General features: G+C 44.4%; 1 protein-coding gene across 2 annotated transcripts in view; it reads right to left on the minus strand.

The window, feature by feature from the left end:
- The window catches only part of ntrk3b (neurotrophic tyrosine kinase, receptor, type 3b), a gene marked incomplete at both ends in the record, with an annotated part of 161,635 nt that overhangs the window by 115,539 nt on the left and 20,554 nt on the right, over nucleotides 1–25,542 (minus strand). For both annotated transcript variants that reach the window (XM_084436618.1, XM_084436619.1), the window contains 2 exons: nucleotides 15,414–15,485; nucleotides 19,659–19,733. In XM_084436618.1, the coding sequence (XP_084292744.1) occupies nucleotides 15,414–15,485; nucleotides 19,659–19,733 (147 nt within the window). The remainder of the gene's footprint in view (nucleotides 1–15,413; nucleotides 15,486–19,658; nucleotides 19,734–25,542) is intronic.

Here is a 25,542-nt window from a genome sequence, read left to right on the forward strand (position 1 = left end):
CTGTTTTATTCGTGGCTAATCCCCAAATGTTTTTTAATTAGCCCCGAATGTTTTTCATTTGCCAAATGTTTTAGGCTTTTTTTTTTTTTTAAGTCCCACTCAACGCTACTCCTCTACTGTAGTTTTAATAAAACAACGTTTTATTAATTAATCCTACAGGTCAGATTAATTAGATTAGTTTTCCCATGGACACCAGCACACAAACAGTTAATGCTGGTTTGCTGCGTCAGTTTCAGAGTCTGCAAACTCAGAAGCATTTGTGAGGTTTCACAGAAGAAAATGTCCTCATTTTTCAGAAACCAGGCCAGGTCAAGCTTGGCTTATGTGCGTTGCTGGCTTGTTTCTGTTCATAGACTGTTTGGATATGACGGAAGCTAGTCATGCCATTGAAATAGCTGTGAATTGAAATGACATGAAATAATGTCTGATAAATTAAGATAGGTCTTGTCGCCTGGACACATCAGTTCCAAAACATAAACAACAGCGTTTGTTTAACTACACTAGAGGAGTTTCGCTCAGCATAGACGGTAATCTCTGAGAATGTCCCGCGTGGGAGTCCAATGCTCCGGCTACTACTCTACTTGTGGAATTTAGGTAAGGGATAAAAAGGTTGGAGTGAAAGGATGAATGTGTGGAGGTTTGGGGTATGCTGACCACTACTCTACTTGTGCAGGGAAGATGGGTGGGTTGGTTTTGGTGTCCTTCTACCAGTCCCTAGTGTGGGTTGGGGTTAGAATATGGGTTGGGGTTGGGACAGGATCTGATCTATAAGGCAAGGGGTAAAGGTTGGAGTGAAAGGATGAACGTGTGGAGGTTTGGGGTATAGTCCCATAAAGTCATCCCCACCGGGTCTTGAACCCCGGTCTCCCGGGTGGGAGTCCAATGCTCTGACCACTACTCGACTTGTGCAGTGGAGATCAGCAGGTTGATTTTGGTGTTCTTCTTGATTTTGGTGTGCTGGGACTACTGCCGCTTGTGGTGCCAACAGAGAGATGCAGGCCAACATTGTCGGGAGTAACGGAGTAAGGGAGGGAGTGATAACCAAACAAACGCTATACTAGCTGCGCAGCTGGCCAGCCACGCACAAAAAAGGAGGTCGGCAGCTGAAGAGGTATAATATTAGATGGACTCTTTCTGGTAAATTGTATATTATTTCGAAATGAGTGCAGAAAGAGGGGAAAGTGAAAACGCCTTTTCTAAAAGCTGTATGGATGAGACCGGTGTACTAGCTATGTGACGTTACCTAGGTAACTAACATTAGCGTGTGTGAATGCGAGTGTTGTGTCGTGTGAGTGAATCATGTGTTCCCAGATCCGTTTGTTTGATTTGGACTTCAGATGATGATCAAGCTGAAATCATCAGTGACACTGCTGCCAGCCAGACACGCCAGCATGATGCAAGACGTAGCTAGTAATATGCAAGGGGTATTAAGAGGAATGAAGTATTTCACTTCCATTATGTAGGCTACAGCATAACATACCTGTATTATTTTTATGTTTTTAGATTTGAGAGCAGAAGGAGATTGCCCGGAGGAGGACCCCTTGTGTGTCATTGAAGACACTGACAGTGAAAGTGCAGGTACCTGTAGGATGTGTGGGGAGTCTGTCTAGTAAACAGGTTCTAAATGCATACAGCTGGTAGCCTAATTGTAATGGTTTATATTTGTAATAACTGTCACACTTTACAATAAGGGTCACAAAAAATTGAATTAGTTAACTGTTAACTAATGCTTATTTAGGGTTAGGTTAGGTTACTAATGTTAATTAATAGTTAAGTTAAGGTGAGGGTTAGGTGAGTTAACCTTAGTTAACATAAATAACATTAGTAAATGGTTAATAGAGACATTAGTTAACTGTTACTTAATGCTTAATAATGCATTAACTAATGCTTATTAATGTACCCTTATTGTAAAGTGTTACCGTAATAACAATGATGGTATTATAATATTTATTATTAGTTTGCATTTATAGGTAGGCTACAGCATAACATGATTTTATATTTTCAGATTTGAGAGCAGAGGGAGATTGTCAGGAGGAGGATCCCCTGTGTCAGTGAAGACAGTGAACATGCAAGTACTTGTAGGCTATATGTACACACATATATGGGATTATGTGTAATTGTGCACAGATGTGTGTATCTATAGATATATACTTTATATACACTGCATGTGTAAGTACGTGTCTACGAGTACATGCACAAAAATAAGCTTAAATTACGACATGCAGACGTGCATTTCATTGAACATGTCAACCTGTACCTCATCTCAAATTGCTGTAAAATCAAAATAGTATACAAAATAAAGAAAATAAATAAGCAAAGTGCTCTATGTCCTCTACAACAGGGTGGTGGAGGAGAAAACAAGAAACACCAACTCTGCGTTGCAGACAATATTGATCCAGAGGCTGGTGTCACTGCGGCTGACAGGGAGTCCCCTGGGGGCGGGATTCAGTGTCTTGGCCGGCAGTGTAACCGGGAGCATTATCTCAGCACTAGAACAGCATGTCAGTCATAAAGCATTAGGGTCTGTTAGTGCTCTATGATCACGGCTCTAAAGGTTGGCCTGTGTCTGGGGTGGTGTGTGTCTGGGGTGGCCTGTGTCTGGGGTGGCCTGTGTCTGGGGTGGCCTGTGTCTGGGGTGGCCTGTGTCTGGGGTGGCCGGGCTCACGATGACACTCGCTCCTTCTCGCTGTCTCTATCTGTCTCCAATACACACAGACTCTCTCTCTCTCGGGCACATGCACACACACACACTCATGTATAGGAAATTATATATCAGAACTGCATGTTCTGTAGACTGTATGTTTGTATGTATGTATGTATGTATGTATGTATGTATGTATTATATACTTATGTAGAGGATATATACTGTGTATAAATTTTTTCTTTTAATTTTTATTCTCATTTAATGCTATCTATTATGTATATTACCTATGTATATTCTCTATTTCGCTGTACTTTTTCCCCCACTGCTGCTGTACTTTTTCCACTGCTGAAACCCCAAATTTGCCCCATGGGGATTATTTAAGTATCGTATTATAACTAACTATCTTAAGACATTGATTCATAAATGTTAATGTGAAATGTGCTAAATAATTCCTTCTGATATTGAGTGATTGAGTGACAAAGCAGCCTTGAATGACATACCCCACACCCACTCTTACAACTAAATATGTTAAAACATCACCCTGCAATATCCTAACAACTAAACTGTGCTATTTTAGCTGTCACACTCAATTATTAGTATTATTGTTATTAATAATAATAATAATAATCATCATAAAACTGTATTTTTATAGCACCTTTCATACAAATAAATGCAGCTCAAAGTGCTTTACAACAGAGAATTTACATGCACGGAGTGCTTCACATAAAAATAGACATACAAATTGTTGATATGTTGACCATTATACTGTAAATCTTCAATGATTCAGTGAACCACTGTTCACTTGCAGAGCACACAGTGATAATAAACAGTTTCAGAAAACAAGTGCATAACCTGCACGAAAAGTAAGTAATGACTTAAAATATCAGTGATTAAAATAGTTAACATAAAAAGAACCTCACCTTAACTTTCTGTAGGACAAAAAATATGTGATGAAAACGATGTAAAAAATGTTTTAAAAAAAAAAGTAATAGTAAATGGACTGCACTTACATAGCGCTTTTATCCAAAGTGCTTTACAATGAAGGCCTCTCATTCACCCATTCACACACACATACACATACAGCACCAATGGTGGCAGCTGCCATGCAAGGTGCCAGCCTGCTCATAATGAGCAATTTGGGGTTCAGTGTGTTGCCCAAGGACACTTCAACATGTCGTCAGGAGGAGCCGGGATTCGAACCGCCAACCCTATCATTGGACGATCCGCGCTACCTCATGAGCTATACAGCCACCCATGAAGAAAAGACCAGGCTTCTAAGATGATATTGTTCATTTAAAAACTGTACACACAACAGTTTGTTTCCTTCCAGGAGTACATTCTTGAAACACAGTCTACGGCTCCATCTGCAGTCCATATAGTGCTACTGCACTAGTGGATATGCACAATGCATTCTACAGGTTCTATATAAGAACAAGCACCAGAAGAGCTACTGAACACCTCACACTGAACTCTGAATGGATTTAGAAAGCAGATGGGCTCCTGGTTAGAATAAACTACACTTTTACTGAGACACCAAGCATAGTTCTTTATGTACAAAGCAAAATGTACTTGGTAGTGGGAATAATGAATTGTAGTGAGCGCCCCCAGGTGGTGGCACATGTGTGACAACCACTGGTGGTTTGGTGTTTATGTACGGAAAGGTCATTTTTCTGTTTTTTACAGGTTATGAAAGTGTACATTGTAAGCTTTCAAATGATGTGGCATGCATTGAAATCTGCAAATATTTGAGGAAGATATGCCAAGACTGACGGCTTATTGTGCCAAACAGTAGCCCCTCTTCCCCGACACAGCATTCATTTAATCGGTTGCTGTCAACAGCCAGGAGTGAGAGACAGCATTTGGTCACCTGAAAATGTGTTTCAGATGTTTGGATAGATCACCGGAAGCACTAAAGCAGTCCTTAGAAAAACGTAAACGATGGCTTGCCTAACACGAAACCGATGACCAACGACATTGTAGTAGGCTAGGGTACTTTTAACATAGAAGACATACCACCACATCTTCCTGTAGGCCCATGAATGAATATCATTAGGCTACTGACAGCCATCGCTGTCTCCTCCCAAGCCTGTCGTGGGAGGGGTAAATTGGAACGTGGGAGAAGGCTGATGCTCAAACTGTGTGGAAAGCTGCTCCACGCACCAATCAAAATCCACCTTTCTCACATGCTCCGGTGGGGAATGACTAACGGAAGTAGTTCAAAGTGACAAAGCTTCTAAGGATGTTTTTTTTATCTTGACATTAGTAGACACGATTTTCACAAAAATAAGGAACGCTTTAGAAACATCTTCCCAAATATCCCACTCATGTGAAACAACCTGTAGAAATACCTTTTTGAAAGTGCCCTGCCTGCTAAAAACTGGTAGAGAAGGCTATTGCTTTTATATAGTCTCCAAACGGTACAGCCAATGTCTTTGATATCAACCTGCCTTGTGTGCCAGAATAAAATAATGTTAGGCCAAGGCAGCTCTCACTGCCATCTAGATAAGACCCTACCTGCAGTCCTCTGACAATTCAATTTAGCACCATTGTGTCTTCCAGTTACCACCAGGCAGGTGTGTACAGACAGACAGACAGACTGTACTTCAATCTGCCAGCCTGTATAGCAGATATCACGCTTGGTCGCGCGGGTATCTAGCCTTAGCAGGCCACACTTACCATGAGATTAGCATCCAAGTATGGAGGAGAAAGATGACATGTACTAAATACAAACTCAGAATGAATTTATGTTTATTCAATTTGGGTTGCTCGTTTGTTCTGTGTGCAGTGCAGCTGAATAGCACCTCACTTCTCATCTGCTGTTCATTATCTGGGAGTTCATTAGCAGACAGTTCATCAAGGCATTTTTAATTGGGACGATGAAAAGGGTTTAGCCTAGGCGTACAGTATCCGTATTTGAAGTTGCTACTGTACATTGTGTCTAAGATAGGTCTGTATAGAATTATCTTGGGATGGTTTGAGATGGAGGACGAGGAGGAGGAGGAGGAGGAGGAGGTAGACAGAAGGGGAGAGAGGAGAAGAAATGAACCATTCCCCAAGCTAAAAAGTGACTCCTATGATGCATTGTGTGCGGGAAAGTTCCTGAAACAGCGGAGGCGGCGTGGCCTACAATCAGATAAGAACCTTAAAGTACCCTTCAACCCCCGACCATCCTCCACATCCACACGGGTTCAAGATAAACGGTGGAGTAGCCGCGGCTAACTGCAGCAGGAACAGCCTGGTCTGTGGGAGGACGTTAGAAGAATGCCAAGGGAACCACACAACCTTTTCCCACAGAATAATGCCAGCTTCCAATTTGACAGACTCTGAATCACCACAGCACCAACGCAGAACCCCGTAGACCAGAACTAGTGTGAGGTCAGTGACTGCTGAATCACTCATAATGTAGGAAAGAAAGTGTGTCTATGAAAACAGACATAACAAATAGAGACACTATTTAATAAACACATACTCAAATACTCACATACAGTACACAGACACACACACACACACAGACACACACACACACACACATATGACTCAGGTGAGACAGAGCTGTTTATCACATCATCATTGTCTTTATTTTTACCACAGATGTCAAGAGAATAATCAGTGACCAAGATCTAATTTACATACTGCATTCTATATATGCAAACACACTGTAACAAGGCAGAACAGAGACGGCTAGATGCAGAATATATTCACAACCAAGTACATTTGTTTGGTTCAAGGCACAGTCTTCATGCGAAACGTCAATTTGGCTAATGCTGCACTCAGTGTCCAAATAATGCATCGACTGTGAGAGCGTTCCCTAACAGGCAGGCATATTCTAGTTCTAAGCACCCTTATTTACAGTGATTGAACTAAGAGAAGCCCACTTGTCTGGAACATACGTTAAAATATGGCACTCATTTGCACATTTGCATACTCGTCTATTTACGCTCAGCTGTAAAAGCCGCAGGCAAAACACCGCCATGGGAACTGACACACTGACACCCACTAAGGTAAGCCAGCGACTTCCCAGGCTCTCAATTAGTACCTTACCTCAAGACCTCAAACACCAAAGACACTCTCTGCACGAAGTGGAGGAGGAAGGGGGGGGGGGGTTAAAGCCAGACGATAAATAAACACAGAATAATCAGGTCTTATTTGAAGGCGGGCTCACTCTGAGCAACAGCCAGTGTAAAAGTGACATTTTGGTTCCATGGTGTCACGTAGGCCGGGTAGATTTAATGAGCGAGACTTCCAAGTTTCCTTCTCCCTGGGGCCCACTGACCTTTCTCCCTTCCCCTGTAACAACAGTCCCCCTAGGTCTCTCCTTCATACGGAGGATAAAGAGGTGTGTTGTCTGGCCATCTAGATACACAGTAACCTTTAATTTACTACAGACACACACACAAACACTCTCTCTCTCAAACGAGGACACAGACAGCAGAGACGCACATTAAAGCCCGATCCACAGCGTTTTTGTTTTTTTTTAAAGGTTGCTTGTTGCAAACAAGTTGAAAGCCCAAGACCCAAGACCTTGAATCAGATCTCTTTGTTGTTGGAAGCCATTTCCATAGGTGCTTTGATCAAGCTGTAGAAATGAGAGAGCTGAATGGCTCGGTACTATCTGTAGCATGATAGTCTGGTACTATCTAGCATGATAGTCTGGTACTATCTGTAGCATGATAGTCTGGTACTATCTGTAGCATGATAGTCTGGTACTATCTGTAGCACAATAGTCTGGTACTATCTGTAGCATGATAGACTGGTACTATCTGTAGCAGGATAGACTGGTACTATCTGTAGCATGATAGTCTGGTACTATCTGTAGCATGATAGACTGGTACTATCTGTAGCATGATAGTCTGGCACTATCTGTAGCATGATAGTCTGGTACTATCTGTAGCATGATAGTCTGGTACTATCTGTAGCATGATAGTCTGGTACTATCTGTAGCACGATAGACTGGTACTACGTGTAGCAGGATAGACTGGTACTATCTGTAGCATGATAGACTGGTACTATCTGTAGCATGATGGTCTTGTACTATCTGTAGCATGATAGTCTGGCACTATCTGTAGCCCAATAGTCTGGTACTATCTGTAGCATGATAGTCTGGTACTATCTGTAGCATGATAGACTGGTACTATCTGTAGCATGATAGTCTGGTACTATCTGTAGCATGATAGACTGGTACTATCTGTAGCATGATAGACTGGTACTATCTGTAGCATGCTAGTCTGGTACTATCTGTAGCATGATAGTCTGGTACTATCTGTAGCATGATAGACTGGTACTATCTGTAGCATGATAGACTGGTACTATCTGTAGCATGATAGTCTGGTACTATCTGTAGCATGATAGACTGGTACTATCTGTAGCATGATAGACTGGTACTATCTGTAGCATGCTAGTCTGGTACTATCTGTAGCATGATAGTCTGGTACTATCTGTAGCATGATAGACTGGTACTATCTGTAGCATGATAGACTGGTACTATCTGTAGCATGATAGACTGGTACTATCTGTAGCATGATAGTCTGGTACTATCTGTAGCATGATAGTCTGGTACTATCTGTAGCATGATGGTCTGGTACTATCTGTAGCATGATAGTCTGGTACTATCTGTAGCATGATAGTCTGGTACTATCTGTAGCATGATAGTCTGGTACTATCTGTAGCACAATAGTCTGGTACTATCTGTAGCATGATAGTCTGGTACTATCTGTAGCATGATAGTCTGGTACTATCTGTAGCAGGATAGTCTGGTACTATCTGTAGCATGATAGTCTGGTACTATCTGTAGCATGATAGACTGGTACTATCTGTAGCGTGATAGACTGGTACTATCTGTAGCAGGATAGACTGGTACCATCTGTAGCACAATAGTCTGGTACTATCTGTAGCATGATAGTCTGGTACTATCTGTAGCATGATAGACTGGTACTATCTGTAGCATGATAGACTGGTACTATCTGTAGCACAATAGTCTGGTACTATCTGTAGCAGGATAGTCTGGTACTATCTGTAGCAGGATAGTCTGGTACTATCTGTAGCATGATAGACTGGTAGTTTGTACTGGCAGACAAAAGAGGATCAGAGCGGCAGGCGAGACCGACACAGCGTACTGTTGCATGTTGTTATAACCTGAGGGAGTGCTCGTTAAAATTACCACCACTGGATTTCTGTTAGGCTGCTCATGGATTAACCCTGGTCTCAGACCTGGGCCCTGTATTATGAAGCTAGCTCAACATATCCAGGATAACTAGCTCGCTTGAGTAAACCAAACAACCGCAATCACGGATAAACGGTACCACGGCGGTGGCTATCAACTTGTTAAGACTACCCAGCTGGTCCAATCTAGCTATGAGCGCGTTCACGGTAAAAAGGGAGGTATCTGCACGAAAAGACCAAACGCATACCTACCTCCAATCTCATAGTATGGGTATTCAGACACAGCCATGGACAAAGCAAACAATACGCATAACCAAGTCCCGTCCATCGCATTTTACCCAAGAGGAGCAATATGCTCCTCATCAGCTCTCAGCTCCTGAGGGAGCGAGTTCCACAGCCTTGGGGCCACCGCCCCAAAAGACCGATCCCCCTTTGTTTTCAGCCGGGTCCAGGGCACCGCCAAGAGCCCTTGATCCGATGATCTCAAGGACCGGCTGGAGGTGTGTTGTTGGATTAGGTCACAGATGCCCCATGGCTGTCGGACTCAGTGCGTACTGATAGATGGAGCCTGAGAATAGCTGAGCGTAAATGGAGAAAAGGCAGACTCCCAGAGGACCTTCTTTATTTCCAATCTCTTCTTTCCACATTCTTCTCCTCCCTATCTGCTGCTAAAGCTGCCTTCTTCCGCTCTTAAATTCCAACCTCTGCTTCCAATCCTAAAAAACTCTTTGAAACCTTCTCTTCACTACTTCAGCCCCCACCTCCTATTCCCAACTCATCCCTTCTCCCTGATGATTTCGCCACCTTCTTTGACAAGAAAGTTAACAATATCAGATCCTCTTTCCGCCATCCACCGGTCAACGCTCCGTGCACCAACCTCACCTTCCCACCTCCACCCTCTCTTTCCTCTCCGCTCCCCCCCTCCTCTCCACGTCCCACCTTATCCCACTTTTCTCCCCTCTCCGCCAACGAGGTCCTCAACCTTGTAACATCTAACTGACCCACTACGTCAGGGGTGGCCAACCAGTCAGAGACTAAGAGCCACAAAAATTACTGTGGTACCACCCAGAGCCACACCATATATACCAGCGTTTCTCAACCTTTTTTTCAGTCACCGCACCCTTCATAAATACTTAAAATCCCAAGGCACCCCAGTCTAAAATAAGAAGAAAAACATTATTGTCCATTAAATATACATTTAAAGTTAATTTATTTAAAATGTATACATACAACAAGATATTTTCTGACATAATATATTTTGGACTGGGCTGGGTTAGGCTGGACTGGGCTGGGTTAGGCTGGACTGGACTGGGCTGGGTTAGGCTGGACTGGGCTGGGTTAGGCTGAACTGGGCTGGGTTAGGCTGGGCTGGGCTGGGTTAGGCTGGACTGGACTGGACTGGACTGGACTGGGTTGGGCTGGGCTGGGCTCGAGATTTGAGGCTCTGAAATGTCCCAATGATGCATATCAGACAGAATGGCTTACCATTATGTTCTATGAAGAAAAAATGACTCTCCCCACTCGGGTAAAAAATGTCCTGTGTTCGTCTTCATATTTTCTTTTCGCTGCGCATTTCTTTCCAGCCATTCTTTGGTTGTGTACAGTAGCCTAGGCTACGTTAGCTTTTGTCGTAAAAGAGAATGACCCACGCAAAGCAAATTATTTTGTTTACAATAGGTGCGTTTACATGACAAATATTTTTCAATCTGGTTGATTTCAAGCTGATTTCAGCTTGATTGTATACATGGGATACAAAGTAAACTGGTTGGATGTTTACATGCGACAACGAAACAAATGTTTCGAACGCGCACGCAGCCGTGAGTGATTGCGTTACGATGGTTACAAACAGCTGACTACGGAACTGTCGAGCATGCCTTGATTAGTCAAGTCTTGAGCATGCGCAGAATGAACGCAGAACGCAGCATCAATCCGTTTCAAGGTAGTATGACGGACCATTTCGAAAAGGTTTAAACTACCTCCTTGAAAGCGATTGGAATTTCAATCGGGTTGGGGCATTTCAGTCGGATTGAGGTGTTTATATGACATATTTTCAATCGGTTTGGTCTTCCAAACCTATTTGAAACCGATTCAAACTGTCCATGTAAACGCAACTAATAATTTTGTTACCAAGGTGATTTGCTACCTATATGATTGGTTTGAAGTGGTTCTCACGCGACTTCCTCACTAGCGAAACGAATCATGATTTTATGACAAATCTGCAATAAACTAAAATGGGCGGGAAGAAATGCACAGTGAAACTAGAGAGAGAGAAACGTTCTTATGGAATGAATAAATTTATTTTTTAATGAAAGGATGGAAGAGCCGCAAGCCAACTTTTTTGGGGGGATGGATGGAGGAGCCGCACATTGACGGGCAAAGAGCCGCATGCGGCTCGCGAGCCGCGGGTTGGCCACCCCTGCACTACGTGCTCCCTAGACCCTGTTCCCTCACCTCTCCTTCAGTCTGTTGCATTTGAACTCCTTCCCTTCCTAACCCACCTCATCAACGCATCTCTTGTATCAGGATGCTTTCCCTCCGCTTTCAAGACTGGAAGAGTCACCCCCCTCCTAAATAAACCAGCTCTCGACCCCTCTGATGTCAAAAACTATAGGCTGTGCTAAACACTTGAATGTGCTATATTTAACCAACTATCTTCGTACCTCCACCAGAATGACCTTCTAGACCCTCACCAGTCCAGGTTCAAGGCTGGCCACTCGACAGAGACCGCCCTCCTTGCAGTGACGGAGTCACTCCATGCCGCGAAAGTGAACTCTCTTCTGTCCTGATACTCCCAGACCCGTCAGCAGCATTTGATACAGTAGACCACCAGATCCTCCTCTCCACCCTTGAGGAGAAAGGCATCGCTGGCTCTGCACGCTCCTTGTTAGCATCCTACCTGATGGGCCACTTCTACCAGGTGACATGGAGAGGGTCGATGTCGGAACCGCGTAGTCTGACTATGGTGGTTTCACAAGGGTCTGTCCTGGGTCCTCTCCTTTTTTCCCTCTACAATACATCTCTGGGCTCTGTCATTTGCTCGCATGGCTTCTCCTATCACTGCTATGCCGATGACACCCAACTGTTCCTGTCATTTCCCCCCTTCTGACACACAAGTGGAGACACGCTTAGCTGGGTGCTTGGCTGACATCTCGGAGTGGATGACGACACATCACCTCCAGCTCAATCTGGACAAGACTGAGCTGCTGCTCCTCCCGGGAAAGGGCTTCCCACACCGGGACCTGGCCATCACCATTGAAGACACAGTGGTGACGCCGACTCGGACTGCGAGGAATCTGGGTGTGACCCTGAATTGTCATTCTCCACACATATCACATCCGTCACACGCTCCTGCAGATTCAAGATCTACAACATCATGAGGATTCGCCTGCTCTGCATCAGGAGGATACGCTCTGCTAGCTCGGGGCGAATGGTTGCCACATCACTCCGAGGCCCCTGTGGTCGATCGTCACGGTCACAGCTCTTTTCTGTCCTGGCCCCGCAGTGGTGGAACGAACTGCCCACTGATGTCCGGACAGCAGAGTTGCTGCCCATCTTTTGTCAAAACTCATCTCTTCAATAAGTACTACAACGATCCTCCCTCTTAAGCACTTATTGTATTTTAGGTTGGTATTCTTGCACTTCAGCACTAAATTATGCTCTTAGTCACTTGTTTTAGAAAGCAGATGCACTTGTGAGTTCTGGCAAATAGTAGTACATTGGCTTTTCCTATGTTAAATGCAATTATTGTTAGTTGCTTTGTATAAAAGCGTCTGCTAAATGCCTGTAATGTAATAATATTGCGATGCCTACTATGAACTTGTCTGGGATCCAGAGGTATCAGCAGACATAGGCTCACAACGCCCCCTAGCTGTTATAAAATCACTATAACACACGGCCTCTCGTGGTTTATTGCTTAATATACTTGTGTTTGTGCTGCTGCCAATATTCCATTCAGCAAATTCCAATTCCAACTCGAGCACGCCAGTCACCCTCAATTGCCATTGACAAAACTGTGCTTCTCATACACACCTGCTTCTCGCCAACGTTAGTTATAATGCTCCACCTCAGGTTCAACTGCATGTACAGTGCTTCATATGGATTAAATAAAACAAACAAAATGACATTATGGCTCCAACACACAGTTTGAGGCATTGTTGGTGATACAGCCCTCATCGCGTCATCGGTTCTCCGCATCGCCCACAGCTCGGCAGCATAAGTTACCATGGCGATATAGCACGGTGAAAAGTGATCCACCTTCACGCAAGTTATCACACTAACCCCGTAATCCTGTTTCGTAGTACATGGCCAAGGTCTTGCAAGTCCGTTAACTCAAATTGAAACAGTGTCCATAAAAAACAAAGTTTGTTTATTGTCTGGCTTTGACCCCTGAGAATACAAGGAGAAGATCCCATAGCTCAATCACGCCAAAAACTAAAAGCTAACTGATGTAATTAGTTGCCTTTTGAGATAGCTTATCCTCTGCTTATTGCAGATAGCAGCAACATTTGGCAACGTAGCCTACTACAAACATTAATATCCATAGTTATGAATTACTCTAAGCACATTCAGAAACCGTTCTCAAAACCGAAAGAAAGGAACGGCAACTGGAAAATAAACAAACTCATAAATAACTGATTGAGTTCTTCATACGGTTCAATCCATGATGACAGGCCTTCCTCCCCGAATGACTGTCCGCTCCAGGGAGGGGAATCTTGAAGAGAACATCTCTGCACTGGAATCTGTGCCCCCTTTCAAACCCACAGTCTCAAAAAAGACATAAACCATCATCTTTGTCACCATACACCCATCCCCATTCTTAATACATCCAATTTAGCATGTCCATCTGCTCCATTTGTGACTCAAGTGACGGCAGCCCTTAAGGATTTTTATCCCATTCATTAAATGTTGATGAGTTACTCCAGCTTAGCCAGTCGGCTTTCTAGGCACACAGAATGGTTCCATCCAGTTTGCACACGTATTTCCACCAACTCACAAGGAACACAAACCAATAATTTTCCTCCAAAGGATAAGGATCAATCTAATTTAATTTACACACATAAATGCAATCACTTACAGACACACCAATACACTCATACCATGTCTCACGAAACGCACACAATAAATCTGAGGCAAAATACAACTCTGTGTGTTCACACAACCCCATAGTGCATACACACACACACACACACACACACACACACACACACACTTTAGCATGAATATCCTTATCCTTGTGGGGCCCACTAAACCCAACTGTTGCCATAAAATGTTAACCTAACCTTAAACAGAACATTTGACCCCTAACTCTAACCTTAACCCTAAGCTTAAGCATAACCTTTTACCCCTAACCCTAAACATAATTGTAAACCAAGCCCTAAACCCTAACCTTTCACCATAAAATGAACCATAACCTTATGGGGCCCATCAAAATGGCCCCACAAGGGAATTTTTTTTCTTGTTTCTCTTTCCCTGTGGGGGCAAATCAGGGTCCACAAGGGTAGTTTAACAAGCACCCACCCACACACACGCACGCACATACAGTACACACACAAACACAAGCACACACAGACACACAACAATTCGGTGATCAACACTTTAAATGAGACAAACTCTGAATGCTCTAACAGACAGTAAATTATTCATGAGGTCTGTTAAGGTAACAGAATGATTTAGTCTCGTTTACTCCTGGAAAATTGGGGAATAACAGCCTGTCATGTGGTGGCACATCAGCCTCTGTTAAATAAAGTACCCAGCTCTCCCCACTCTCTGGTACTTTGTGTAACTGTCTGTAATATTTCTTTTGTTCTCTTTTGAGAACTTTTAGTTTGAAGTTTAGTATTGTACAAATTTACCAATGTTTGTATACCTTTATTTTGAAGGACGCTGCCGCTAGAGATGCATGTGCAGGCAGGTGTCGGTCAGATAAAGGTATACAAACATTGGTAAATTTGTACAATACTAAACTTCAAACTAAAAGTTCTCAAAAGAGAACAAAAGAAAACAAAATATTACAGACAGTTACACTTTGACTGGGACAGACTGTACTATACACTACCCTCAGTACTATACACTACCCTCAGTACTATACACTACCCTCAGTACTATACACTACCCTCAGTACTATACACTACCCTCAGTACTATACACTACCCTCAGTACTATACACTACCCTCAGGTGGACTAAATTGAACCGTAGTTTCAATGTATTGTACTTCGACGGACTTCAACATTCTCAACAAAAAGGGCAGAATAGGATTCCAATTAGCCATGTCAAAAAAGTTCTCATTTACTAAAAATAAACGGGAGTCATAACGATGTCAGTTTTTCCCCCAGTCCAGTATCCATAGCATCATATTTCCAATGATTGAGGAGACAGATTCTAACCAAAGTACAACAGCTGAGGGTCAGAGCCAAGCAATTCCCATTGACTCCATGCTCGGTTTCACTTAACATCCTGGGGAGAAATGTACTGACTGGCAAGAAAGGAGCAGCTCTGATCAGTACTCTCAGAAACAATAACTGTGGGCCCATTTTGAATTTCCGGGTTAAGTCGGAAATGTGCTTGCTTTTTAATTAGGAAGAGGACTGAACAATCCATGTATGTACTCACATGTAACGTAGATGAGGGTTCTGTGCAAACGCCCTGGCTTGGATCACCCGCAGGTTGCAGTTCGTGATAGTTCTGAAACAAACACAAACATCAAAGCAGTTATGAGCAGAATAACGAGGAGCATGTCTCTGTTCCCTCAGCCCTGTGTAGTCAAACTCTAAACAGTCCCCAAATCACAGCACTTGCAGATTGTCAGTCCCTGGCAAAAGTTGACAATCACTCATTTAGATCCCTTTTCAATAAGAACAGCATAGTACTGTTTGCCTTCTTATTTGTCTTATGGGCAGAGGGAGCGAGGATTATGGGCAAAGAGAAAGGGATTATGGGTAGTGAGAGGGGTGATTATGGGCAGAGGGAGGGGGGATTATGGGCAGAGGGAGGGGGATTATGGGTAGAAGGAGGGGAGATTATGGGCAGAGGGAGGGGGGATTATGGGTAGAAGGAGGGGAGATTATGGGCAGAGGGAGGGGCAATTATGGGCAGAAGGAGGGGGGATTATGGGCAGAGGGAGGGGGGATTATAGGCAGAGGGAGGGGTGATTATGGGCAGAGGGAGGGGGGATTATAGGCAGAGGGAGGGGGATTATAGGCAGAGGGAGGGGGGATTATAGGCAGAGGGAGGGGTGATTATGGGCAGAGGGAGGGGTGATTATGGGCAGAGGGAGGGGGGATTATAGGCAGAGGGAGGGGTGATTATGGGCAGAGGGAGGGGGGATTATGGGCAGAGGGAGGGGGGATTATAGGCAGAGGGAGGGGTGATTATGGGCAGAGGGAGGGGGATTATGGGCAGAGGGAGGGGGGGTTATGGGCAGAGGGAGGGGGATTATAGGCAGAGGGAGGGGGGGTTATGGGCAGAGGGAGGGGGGGTTATGGGCAGAGGGAGGGGGATTATAGGCAGGGGGAGGGGGGATTATGGGCAGAGGGAGGGGCGATTATGGGCAGAGGGAGGGGAGATCATAGGCAGAGGGAGGGGCGATTATTATTTATCTTAAGTCAGATAGAACTTATTACACTGTATTTACTTTTAGTTCAAGCAAAATGGCTAAAGTAAAAAACAAAAGTAAAAGAAAAGTGGTGACCAAAACATGTTGTTGTTGTTATTATTATTATTATTATTATTATTATATTTACTTATTAATCTATCTAACACATAATTGAGCAATTCTTGGACAGTGTACTTGGACAGCGTCGCCTCACAGCATTCATATTTGGCACGGGTATCCACATGGGTCCCAAGCACAGAGTGACAGATTTTTAAACAATATACATTTTGACTAAAATTAACTTAATTAGCCATGATGCTAATTTTTTCTATGTTCTACTCAATTCCGTTAAGTTAAGAACCTTAGTGATCACAACAGTAGTAGTTGTTGCTGCATGAAAAGGTATTTTGGTTGATCTACAGTAGCAGACTAAATGTCAAGAGGTGGACGTCATTGGATTCCTCTCGGCCTACAGAATCTAGCTGTCTGCTTTTGAGCAGTTTGGAGTGGATTAAGCCTTCTGTACACTGTACGACTGAAAAAATCATCATTCTGATGCTCCTTGTACTTGTACGAAACCAAGATGCAAGGTCACGAATATAAAACATGAAATAGGACAATAATATGGTCAGATCAGATATTATCCGTTAATTTTATGCATCGGAACAGTTGCTTATGGTGAAGAGCACAGTTGAACACGGTTTACTACTCTTAAGCAAATGAATGCACTGTGTGAATGTATGTGTTGGGGGGGGGGTTAGGGTTAGGGGGGGGGCTTAGGGGGACCCTGACATTCAGGCCATAACAACAAGTTATGGAAGGGCTGTCTCTGATGCTGAGGGAACATAGGGCATCATGTGGATAGGGGGGGGGATATGAAAACATCCTAGGGCTGAGGGAACATGGGCAGGCTAGCGTCGTTAGCTAATCAAACCCCCCCTTGTTGTATAATGTATACAGTACAGTAATAGTCCATGCTCTTACACATGATAATGGATGGGTGGGTAACTTTATGCTCCTGTAGGCTAACAGTAATTTAATGTATGGCTACTTATTATGCAGGGCTAACAATATTGTACTGTTGGGTAATTGAGCATTCTAGGCTAACAATAGGTCTAATGACTGTGAGATAACTATGCTAGGCTTAGAGTGATGCTAGTCCAGGGGTGCCCAATACATCACAGCTGGTAGATCTCGTGCCATTAAAAAAAAGGCGTGACCTGATGACGTGTTGAAGTTGCGTGTGCAGGGGAAATAGTAAACAGTCAGCCTCCTGCTACTTTGTAGATGACACGGGGTGACAGTTTCGTACTGCAGTTTAGCTGGCTAGCTGAGTATTTTGTTCATTATGTAATCGTGTGGGCTGATTTAATGTGTGCGCTGATTTAATCATGTTTAGGCTTGTATATGGGGCTCCGAGTAACAACGCCACACAAAGTTGCTTTCACCAGGCGTTCTACATCCATAAACTCTTGAAAATTAACCACTTCCAATTCAGTTATATAGATCTATTTTGTACCACGATAGAGGGCTGATAGTAGCCTACCAAAATCAATAAAAAACTGGAAATGGCTTAACAGTACTAATATGCTCATCTGTTCATCCCACGGTGCACTCTTGAGGAAGTCGCTGACATGATTGTGAGGCCTCATAACACAGTGTGCCCCATCTCCTCAGCTGCTGGTGCCAATTATCTCTCCCTCTCTGATCATTTCACTGGTGTTTCACACTGATCTCTCTCTATTCATTAGTGAAACAGGATGTAAAAACTGATTACAGTTAATACCTTGTCTTAATTAATGGCGAACATCCAGATTATTGTCAGTTGTGAATAGACTAGGGCCAAGCACTGTAGCTCGTTGATGCTTTTTTACATTTGGCCACGCATTCGTATAGTTTACATGTGGTTTTATGCTCGACAAAGCAGAACTACATGACAGCTACTGTAAACACATACTGTAGCAAAATAAATGCTGCCCAACCGCAAAAAGGGATTAGTGGTCAAGGAGAGGGGCAGATAGCTGTGATCACCACAGCCCTCGCCCGCCCGACTACTAGAGCTTCAGAGAGGTTAACCCAGGCCTCATCACATCCCAACACTTGTTTATATTCAAATGTCGTTTCCTTAGAGAGACGGGAGATTCGACCAGGGCCACGTGCGGCCACCCGACCTTCGAAGGGCCCTGCCAACACCACAGCGCGTCTCCAAGCGTGGGAGGGGAGTGTCCTGACGCCAGGCGGCAGGTGAGAGGAGATGGTAATGAGAAAAATGCTAATTTAGCGACGGGGATATTGCACTTGGCCTCCCTGATGAGGGATCAAGGGGAGCGGGGTAAGAGGCCAGCTCTGTCTCCAGGGCTGGGAAAGGAGGAGATGGATGTTCACCACACAGGGTGGGGGCGGGAGGTGGAGAGGAGGAGAGAGAGGGGAGGTGGGGGGGGGTTGGGGTGAGGGCAGTGAAGAAGGAAAAAAGAGCACTGCTGAGAAAAAGAAAGGAGGGAAAAAAACGACACAGATGCAAGGCCCCTAATTCAATTTTCCCCGCTGCTTTTTAGCATTATTTGATCAGCGGAAAAGCGAAGCGAGGGGAATGCTCTGCCTGCGTGTGACTGGGCGAGAATTAAAAGCTTGTTTAAAGATCGCCTTGTGTTACGATTGGTTATACACACAGACACTTTCCTCGCCCCACTAGAAGACTAACACCCTGTCATCTCCTGAGAGATGGTTCTGTCACAGAACAAAATACCGTCCGTTGAATCCGCATGTCTAGCTTGTGATGCAACAGCCCCATGTGACTGGACTGAACTAGGTTCACAGCGGATAGATCCTCTTCTCTGCAGCAGCCTGCACGATGGCAAACACTGATAAGACTCGAAGCCTGCCTTGCGCCACTGTGGGGGGAACGCAGCGTGCTGTAGGATCCATCACCCTGGCACCACAAACAATCCACAGCTGCTTCCTCACTAGCATACAACCTCCACACTTGTATTGATCTGGGAGGATATGATAGGTCTAAGCAAGATGGTAGTAAACTCACTTTTCACTCTGATGAACTACAGTAGATTCAATTTCCAAAATCCATCCAGTCAAACCATCTGATCAACTCGGCTCTATCAGAAATGAGGGTCTCAGTGGACCCCGAGTGGAAATAAAGGCTTGAAATGAAATGAAATGAAATGATCAAAGCAAGTGTAGTAAAGTAAGGTTGCGGGTGCGTATGTGTGGACAGCGCTTCAGTCCCCAGCAGTAAAAACAACACTCACAGTCTCTGTAGTCCCGTGTACAGCTCCATATCCACATCCTTCAGAGTCTGCAGCCCCGTCCAGTTCTCTATGTGTCTGCACACAGGGAGAAAGAGAATATGAAATTAGTCATTTTTATTCATATGAGGAGAGATAAAATGTATGAGAAATAGCAGACCCAAGTTGCCAAGTAAAAGCCTTGCTGTGTGTGTGTGTGTGTGTGTGTTTTCAAAGTTTTTAGAATCCATATTCATTTAAATTGCAATTATTTTACAGCTCTGACAGAGTGTGCTGTGTTGGCTTCTGATATAATTGCCCAGGAGATTGCCTCTCAAAGTTTAGTGTAAGGGTGGGAAACTTTACTTTACTCAGACTAGGAGCTCCCTGTAATGCAATTGTCATGGGAGCCAAACATGAAAGGCAGCGCCTCCAACTGTGTGCATAAGCTTGCAAATTAGCTTGAAGGTAAAAGAGTATTTGTAAATGATTTGTGTATTATGGCACTGAAATAGCGTTGAGTTGGAGGGAGTATCCACTGGCTGCTTGAAGAAATTACACTGACGTCATCAGGAGAGAGAGAGAGAGAGAGAGAGAGAGAGAGAGAATATAATAAAAAGTTAGAAATGCACCTTTCTTTTCCACAATGTATTCAATCCCAAATAGAATTATGTCAAATCAATCTCTATACCCCATGTCAAACCGCTGAGTAATTCACATGCATCAAAAGTGGGGCCAAGCTGCCAGGGCTGGTTGTCTATTCAGAAGGAATCTGTTAATCTGCCAAGCAAAACAAACGAGTGATCAGACAAGTGTTCTTAAAAGAGGCCTTAATTCATCTGTTGTAAACAAGAGTAAGTAAGAAATGTCTATCAGAATGTCCTACGACCCATAATGGGTGCTAGGGTACTGGTACAGTAGGTCTTCTGAGGATGTAGACCAACTTTTCAGAACACCGTCTTTCTCTGGTTCAGTGTAAACAAGCAAAACCGGCATGATGAGCAGTCTTCAATACGACAACGTAGAGGAATCTCTGTATAAAAATGTCTACAGACTAACACACACGTGCACACACACACACACACGCTCGCACACACACACACACATATACACACGCACCCTACAAACACACGCACACCCACACACAGGTCCAACGATGTGCACACAAATGTTATTGAAGACATTTGGTCTTGAGAGGATGGTGATCTGGGGACGAGTAGCTGAGCGGCTAATCTGATAGGCCAGGAGAAAGGGCTGGGCTTCCTCACACACCCTTTGATTTCACACAACACTGGTGGGCTCCTGATTTCCCAGAAGAACCGAGCGCTAGCTGGCTACCGCGCTGTCGTTACCACAGCCCAGTGCACATAGGAAATGAAGCCAATTCGTTGGCAGCTCATCCATGGAATACTGAGAGAGGATCTGTACACGTGGGTTTACGTACATTGTGTATGAGCATGATAGGCTACATTTGATTTGTTGTGCCATGTTGTGTGCAGCGGCTTAGTTTTGACTAAACACAGCATATGAACAAGTGGAATGGACACCATGTCAATCAGGAACTCTCTGTCATCTCTATAAGTATTCTGTCACAGTTGACAAAAACAGAGTACAACTGTGGAATACATTGATGCCATGATGTTGATGAGGGATACATGACGCATGGAAATCCACCCCCACATTAGTAGCCAACTGACACCATCTGCATTGGATTGGCACAGCTTTCTAGTGTCTTCTTAAGTGTGGCCTTTTATTTATGAGACCCTAGAGAATAAACACAGCACATATCAAGATCAAAATGATCCAAGATGAAAATCCCAATAGATAGCCATGGAACAAAGTAGAGCAATCCAAAAGCACTTACACAGTGAGGTGGGGGCATGGGAAAACCCTCAAAAGACTTCATCACTTTCAAAGTAATATTCCCCCCAAAAAAGAATGAAGACACGACAAAGGCGCCGAAGAATGAACACCTTCCGTTTGAGCCTCCACAGAAGAATACTTTTGACGCAGCGCGTTGCTACACCAGTGAATCTATTTCAAAATCTTGTCAGGAGACTCTCTACACAAACACGGAAGGAGTTCCAAATTGTTTTTCTCTAATCTCCCCTGTTCCCTCCCATTGCTTCCAATACCGCTGTCTTTCCATGATTTACGACTTACGACTCGAATGATGTACAACGCTCGTACTTCTGCCTTAATGTGAAACTGTTTAATAAAATGGAAGGTCTCTAGAGTGCTTTCAGGGCATTGATCTACATTCTTTTTCTCTTTGCTGTTTTCATAAAGGCGGGAAAACAGTACAATACTCATATACACACACACACACACACACACACACACATACTCCTTTACAGTGTTGGTGGAAAGTAGTGAAACAGCTACAATCTAGATTAAAATACCACCCCTAGCATCAATCAAACAACCAACTGTTCTTTCCCCCTTGAATCCTAAGTTGTTTTCTACAGCTACATTGAAAACATTGGTTGAAGTAAACATCTTTGGCGAGGAAAGGCACTCGGGAATAAGCCATTTTTGTGGGAGCGGGGGTCCAAACCAATCAGGAGGTGCGTTAAGCATTCACAGTGTGTACGTGGGAGTCAAGCATTGCACTGATGCTTCCCTTCTTTTTCTCTCACTATCGCTCGCTCTTCCGAGACAAAAACAACGCATGTGGCATCTACTGTACAGCGTATGCAAGTGCACTTGTGCACACAGAGAGACAGATGCAGCGGCTTCCTGTCTAATCCACGAGGCTATGAAATTATAGCTTCTTCCATCTGTTAGCGGAATCGGCTTGAGAAAATGGCCTCCATTGCCTGCATTAATATCCAAATGCAACTGGGACTTGTGTTCAGACGGGAAAGAGAAGAGTATGATCCGGTCCCCTGCGCCGGGGATGTGGAGGCTGCCTGATGCCAGCCAGCTGCTCGGCCACGTCTCAGGTGCCTGGTTGGAATAGTTCACGACTAGGAGTATTTAACACCAGGTGACACAGGGTTGAGGACTTTAACTAGGTGTTGATAAGGGCTTTATAAATGAAGGGCGAAATGAAGAATTGTCAAGCTCCCCAAAGACACACACACACACACACACAAATATATATACACAAACAAATAAATATTTAGAAAACCTAGAAGACATAGCACCTCCAGCTGTTTTGTGGAAAAATATGTTTGTACAAAAATATAATCCACAAACTAGTCTCTTCCCAGTTTTAGAAAGTATGAAAAATTGCCACTGCTGAATTGTGACAATTTGTTTAAATTACAATAACAGCAGACACGGCGGGTTGGGCAATACAATATCGATTTACAGTAACAGAAAAACATTTACCAAATTACAACTTCATTAGAAATGATTCCCCCCACAGAAGCCATGGATTCAGCACAAGATAATAATGCCCAAACCCACCATGCGGCCGTCCAGGGCTGGAAAAGAGAAGCAAGACCGGAACAGAGAGAAACAAGCACAACAATAGAACTGAATCAATAACAAGAGAAATGAAAAATGCTGAGAATGAAATTTCAATTGATTGGCTCGGTCGTTGCAGGCCTCTCAGAAGGAGTTCTCCTATGGGGGACTGATAGGCCAATAGAGTCATCTGACCAACTGGTCAGTGGACCAATTTACTAACCAAATTGTTGGAACAGTGTGGCGCATGAGTGGACCCACTGAAGTCCATGAGCAGATTACATACGCCAACCCCTAGCAAATACACACTTTCATCAACTCTACAGATAAGCGTGCAGCTTGTCGCTATTCTAATCCTGCTTTCCCTCCACTCCACTGCAGCTGTCAGAATCAGTGTCAGCCGTCAAGACGCAGAGGGAACAGATCCATCATTATTAATAATGACAGCTCCACTGCAGATGTTGCGTCACGTTCGACGCCAGCGACAAAGTTAGAGAATGGCGGAGGTTCATTTCTTTGACAACGGTGGAATGTCGAGGGCTGACGCCGACGGCTGCAGTGGAGCCGTGCCGGTAGTCTGCGTACTGTAACCCAGCGTTATGAGTTCCTCTGTATACAACACTGACAGAAGGAAAATGCTAGTTACTGTAAGCTGTGGTAGACCACCTTCTAACACTGGGCTTTTTAATGACTGGTGACGGTTCAACGTTTTGGTCCTGCGGCTTGTGACGTTAGCGTCACCAGACCGATTCACCTCTGCTAACCTCCCCAGCAAGTGTTGCAGCTGACAGTGCTAAAACTGTGGTCTGAGTCACGGCACCGATGTGAGGAAAAAGGAGAAAACGCACACCGTAGTCTTGGAGAGGTGCCGGTAACGGGTGAAATATACTGGGAAAAGAAATGAAACCGCACACTCAAGCTCACGACGCTGTTTGATTTAATGAGGGAAAGGGAGAAAAAGCACACCGTAGTCTTGGAGAGGTGCCGGTAACGGGTGAAATAAATCACCCAGCATTAAATCACCCAGCATCGTGAGCTTGAGTGTGCAGTTTCATTTCTTTTTCACGGCACCAATGTAACATGGACCATCCCGGCCTTTACCCCTGGCCCAGGTTCATACAACGTGTGAGCAGCAGGATACTGATCAGCTACAGTACCAGTCAGGTGTGGTCGTGTGACGTTACCTGACCACATGATGAGGAACAAGCACAGCTTTTTACTAAGTGATTCATATCTCTTTTTTTTCCTCTGTATCCTATTTTGGGTACTCTGAGATTTAGTTAGCCATAGCAACATCCCCAAAAACGATCTTAATACGCCGAATACATCACTGCAAACCTAGAATGTTCTATGTCAGTGGTTTAACGACTGAACACATGGTATAACTACCTCAGCCTCAGAGTGGCACCTTCGATGCGGGCTCATCCAATCTTGAGCAGGGACTTGGCGGGGCAACATTTGGACAGCCTGGAGTCTGTGGTGGAGAGGAGGATGAGGGACAAACTGAAGTCTATCCAGGACAACCCCTCCCATGCCCTCTATGATGAGCTGTGGCAGATGAGTAGCGCCTTCAGCCACAGGCTCATCCCACCCAGGTGCAACATGGTGTGTTGGCTGAGTGGTTCAGGCGTTCCTTTGAGCCAGAGGCCACCATTCTCTATAACAGTGCCTGAGTGTGGCTGAGTGTTGCGAAGGTGTGTGTGTGTGTGTGTGTGTGTGTGGGTCAATGATGTAAAGGTGTCCCAGGTCATTCAGTACAACACTGAGCGCCCCTTCAAAAAATGTAAATCTCAAGTTTATATATCCATGAAAATCCAAAAAAATGACATTATTTTATTTTAGATACTATTTTTTTAAGCACTCAGTGTTACACTGAATCACATATATGTAATTGACCCATTTATGTACGTATGTATGTATGAGTATTACTTTTTTTTGTGCGTGGCTGAAAGCCAGCGCACCTAGGATAGCAAATATCCATTTGCAGTCACTCCCTGGCTTCCTCCCTGCCTCTGCGCTGTTGTTGACCTGCAGTTCTATGTTGCTACCACAAGAGGCAGAGGTTCCAGAACCTGCAGTTCTATGTTGCTACCACAAGAGCATTTACCGTTGTCGGCCACAGGAGGGCAGCAACAGACTTAGATAGACTGTGTTCCTTGTTCAGTGGGCAGCAACAGAGACACAGGGTCTTCACTGGTGGGGGCAGGTGGGTGGCCCGGAAAGAGGTACACTGTCCACGACCAGCTCTGACAAGGGGGCGGAGTCTCGCCATCACGCCACTATCCACGCCAAGGATCCCACAACTCAGCCCGTGAGTGGGCTAGAGACCCACAGTCTTTGCCAGTGGGTGCAAGGAAATTGCCCAGAGGTCACTGTACTGTGCTCAATCAGCTCTGACCAAAGCGGGCGGAGTCTCGCCACCACGCCACTATCCATGCCATGAACTCCACAACTCAGCCCCTGAGTGGGCTAGAGACACACGTTTTTCACCAGT

Source organism: Borostomias antarcticus (genome assembly GCF_949987555.1).
Source record: "Borostomias antarcticus genome assembly, chromosome: 4".
NCBI lineage: Eukaryota > Metazoa > Chordata > Actinopteri > Stomiiformes > Stomiidae > Borostomias > Borostomias antarcticus.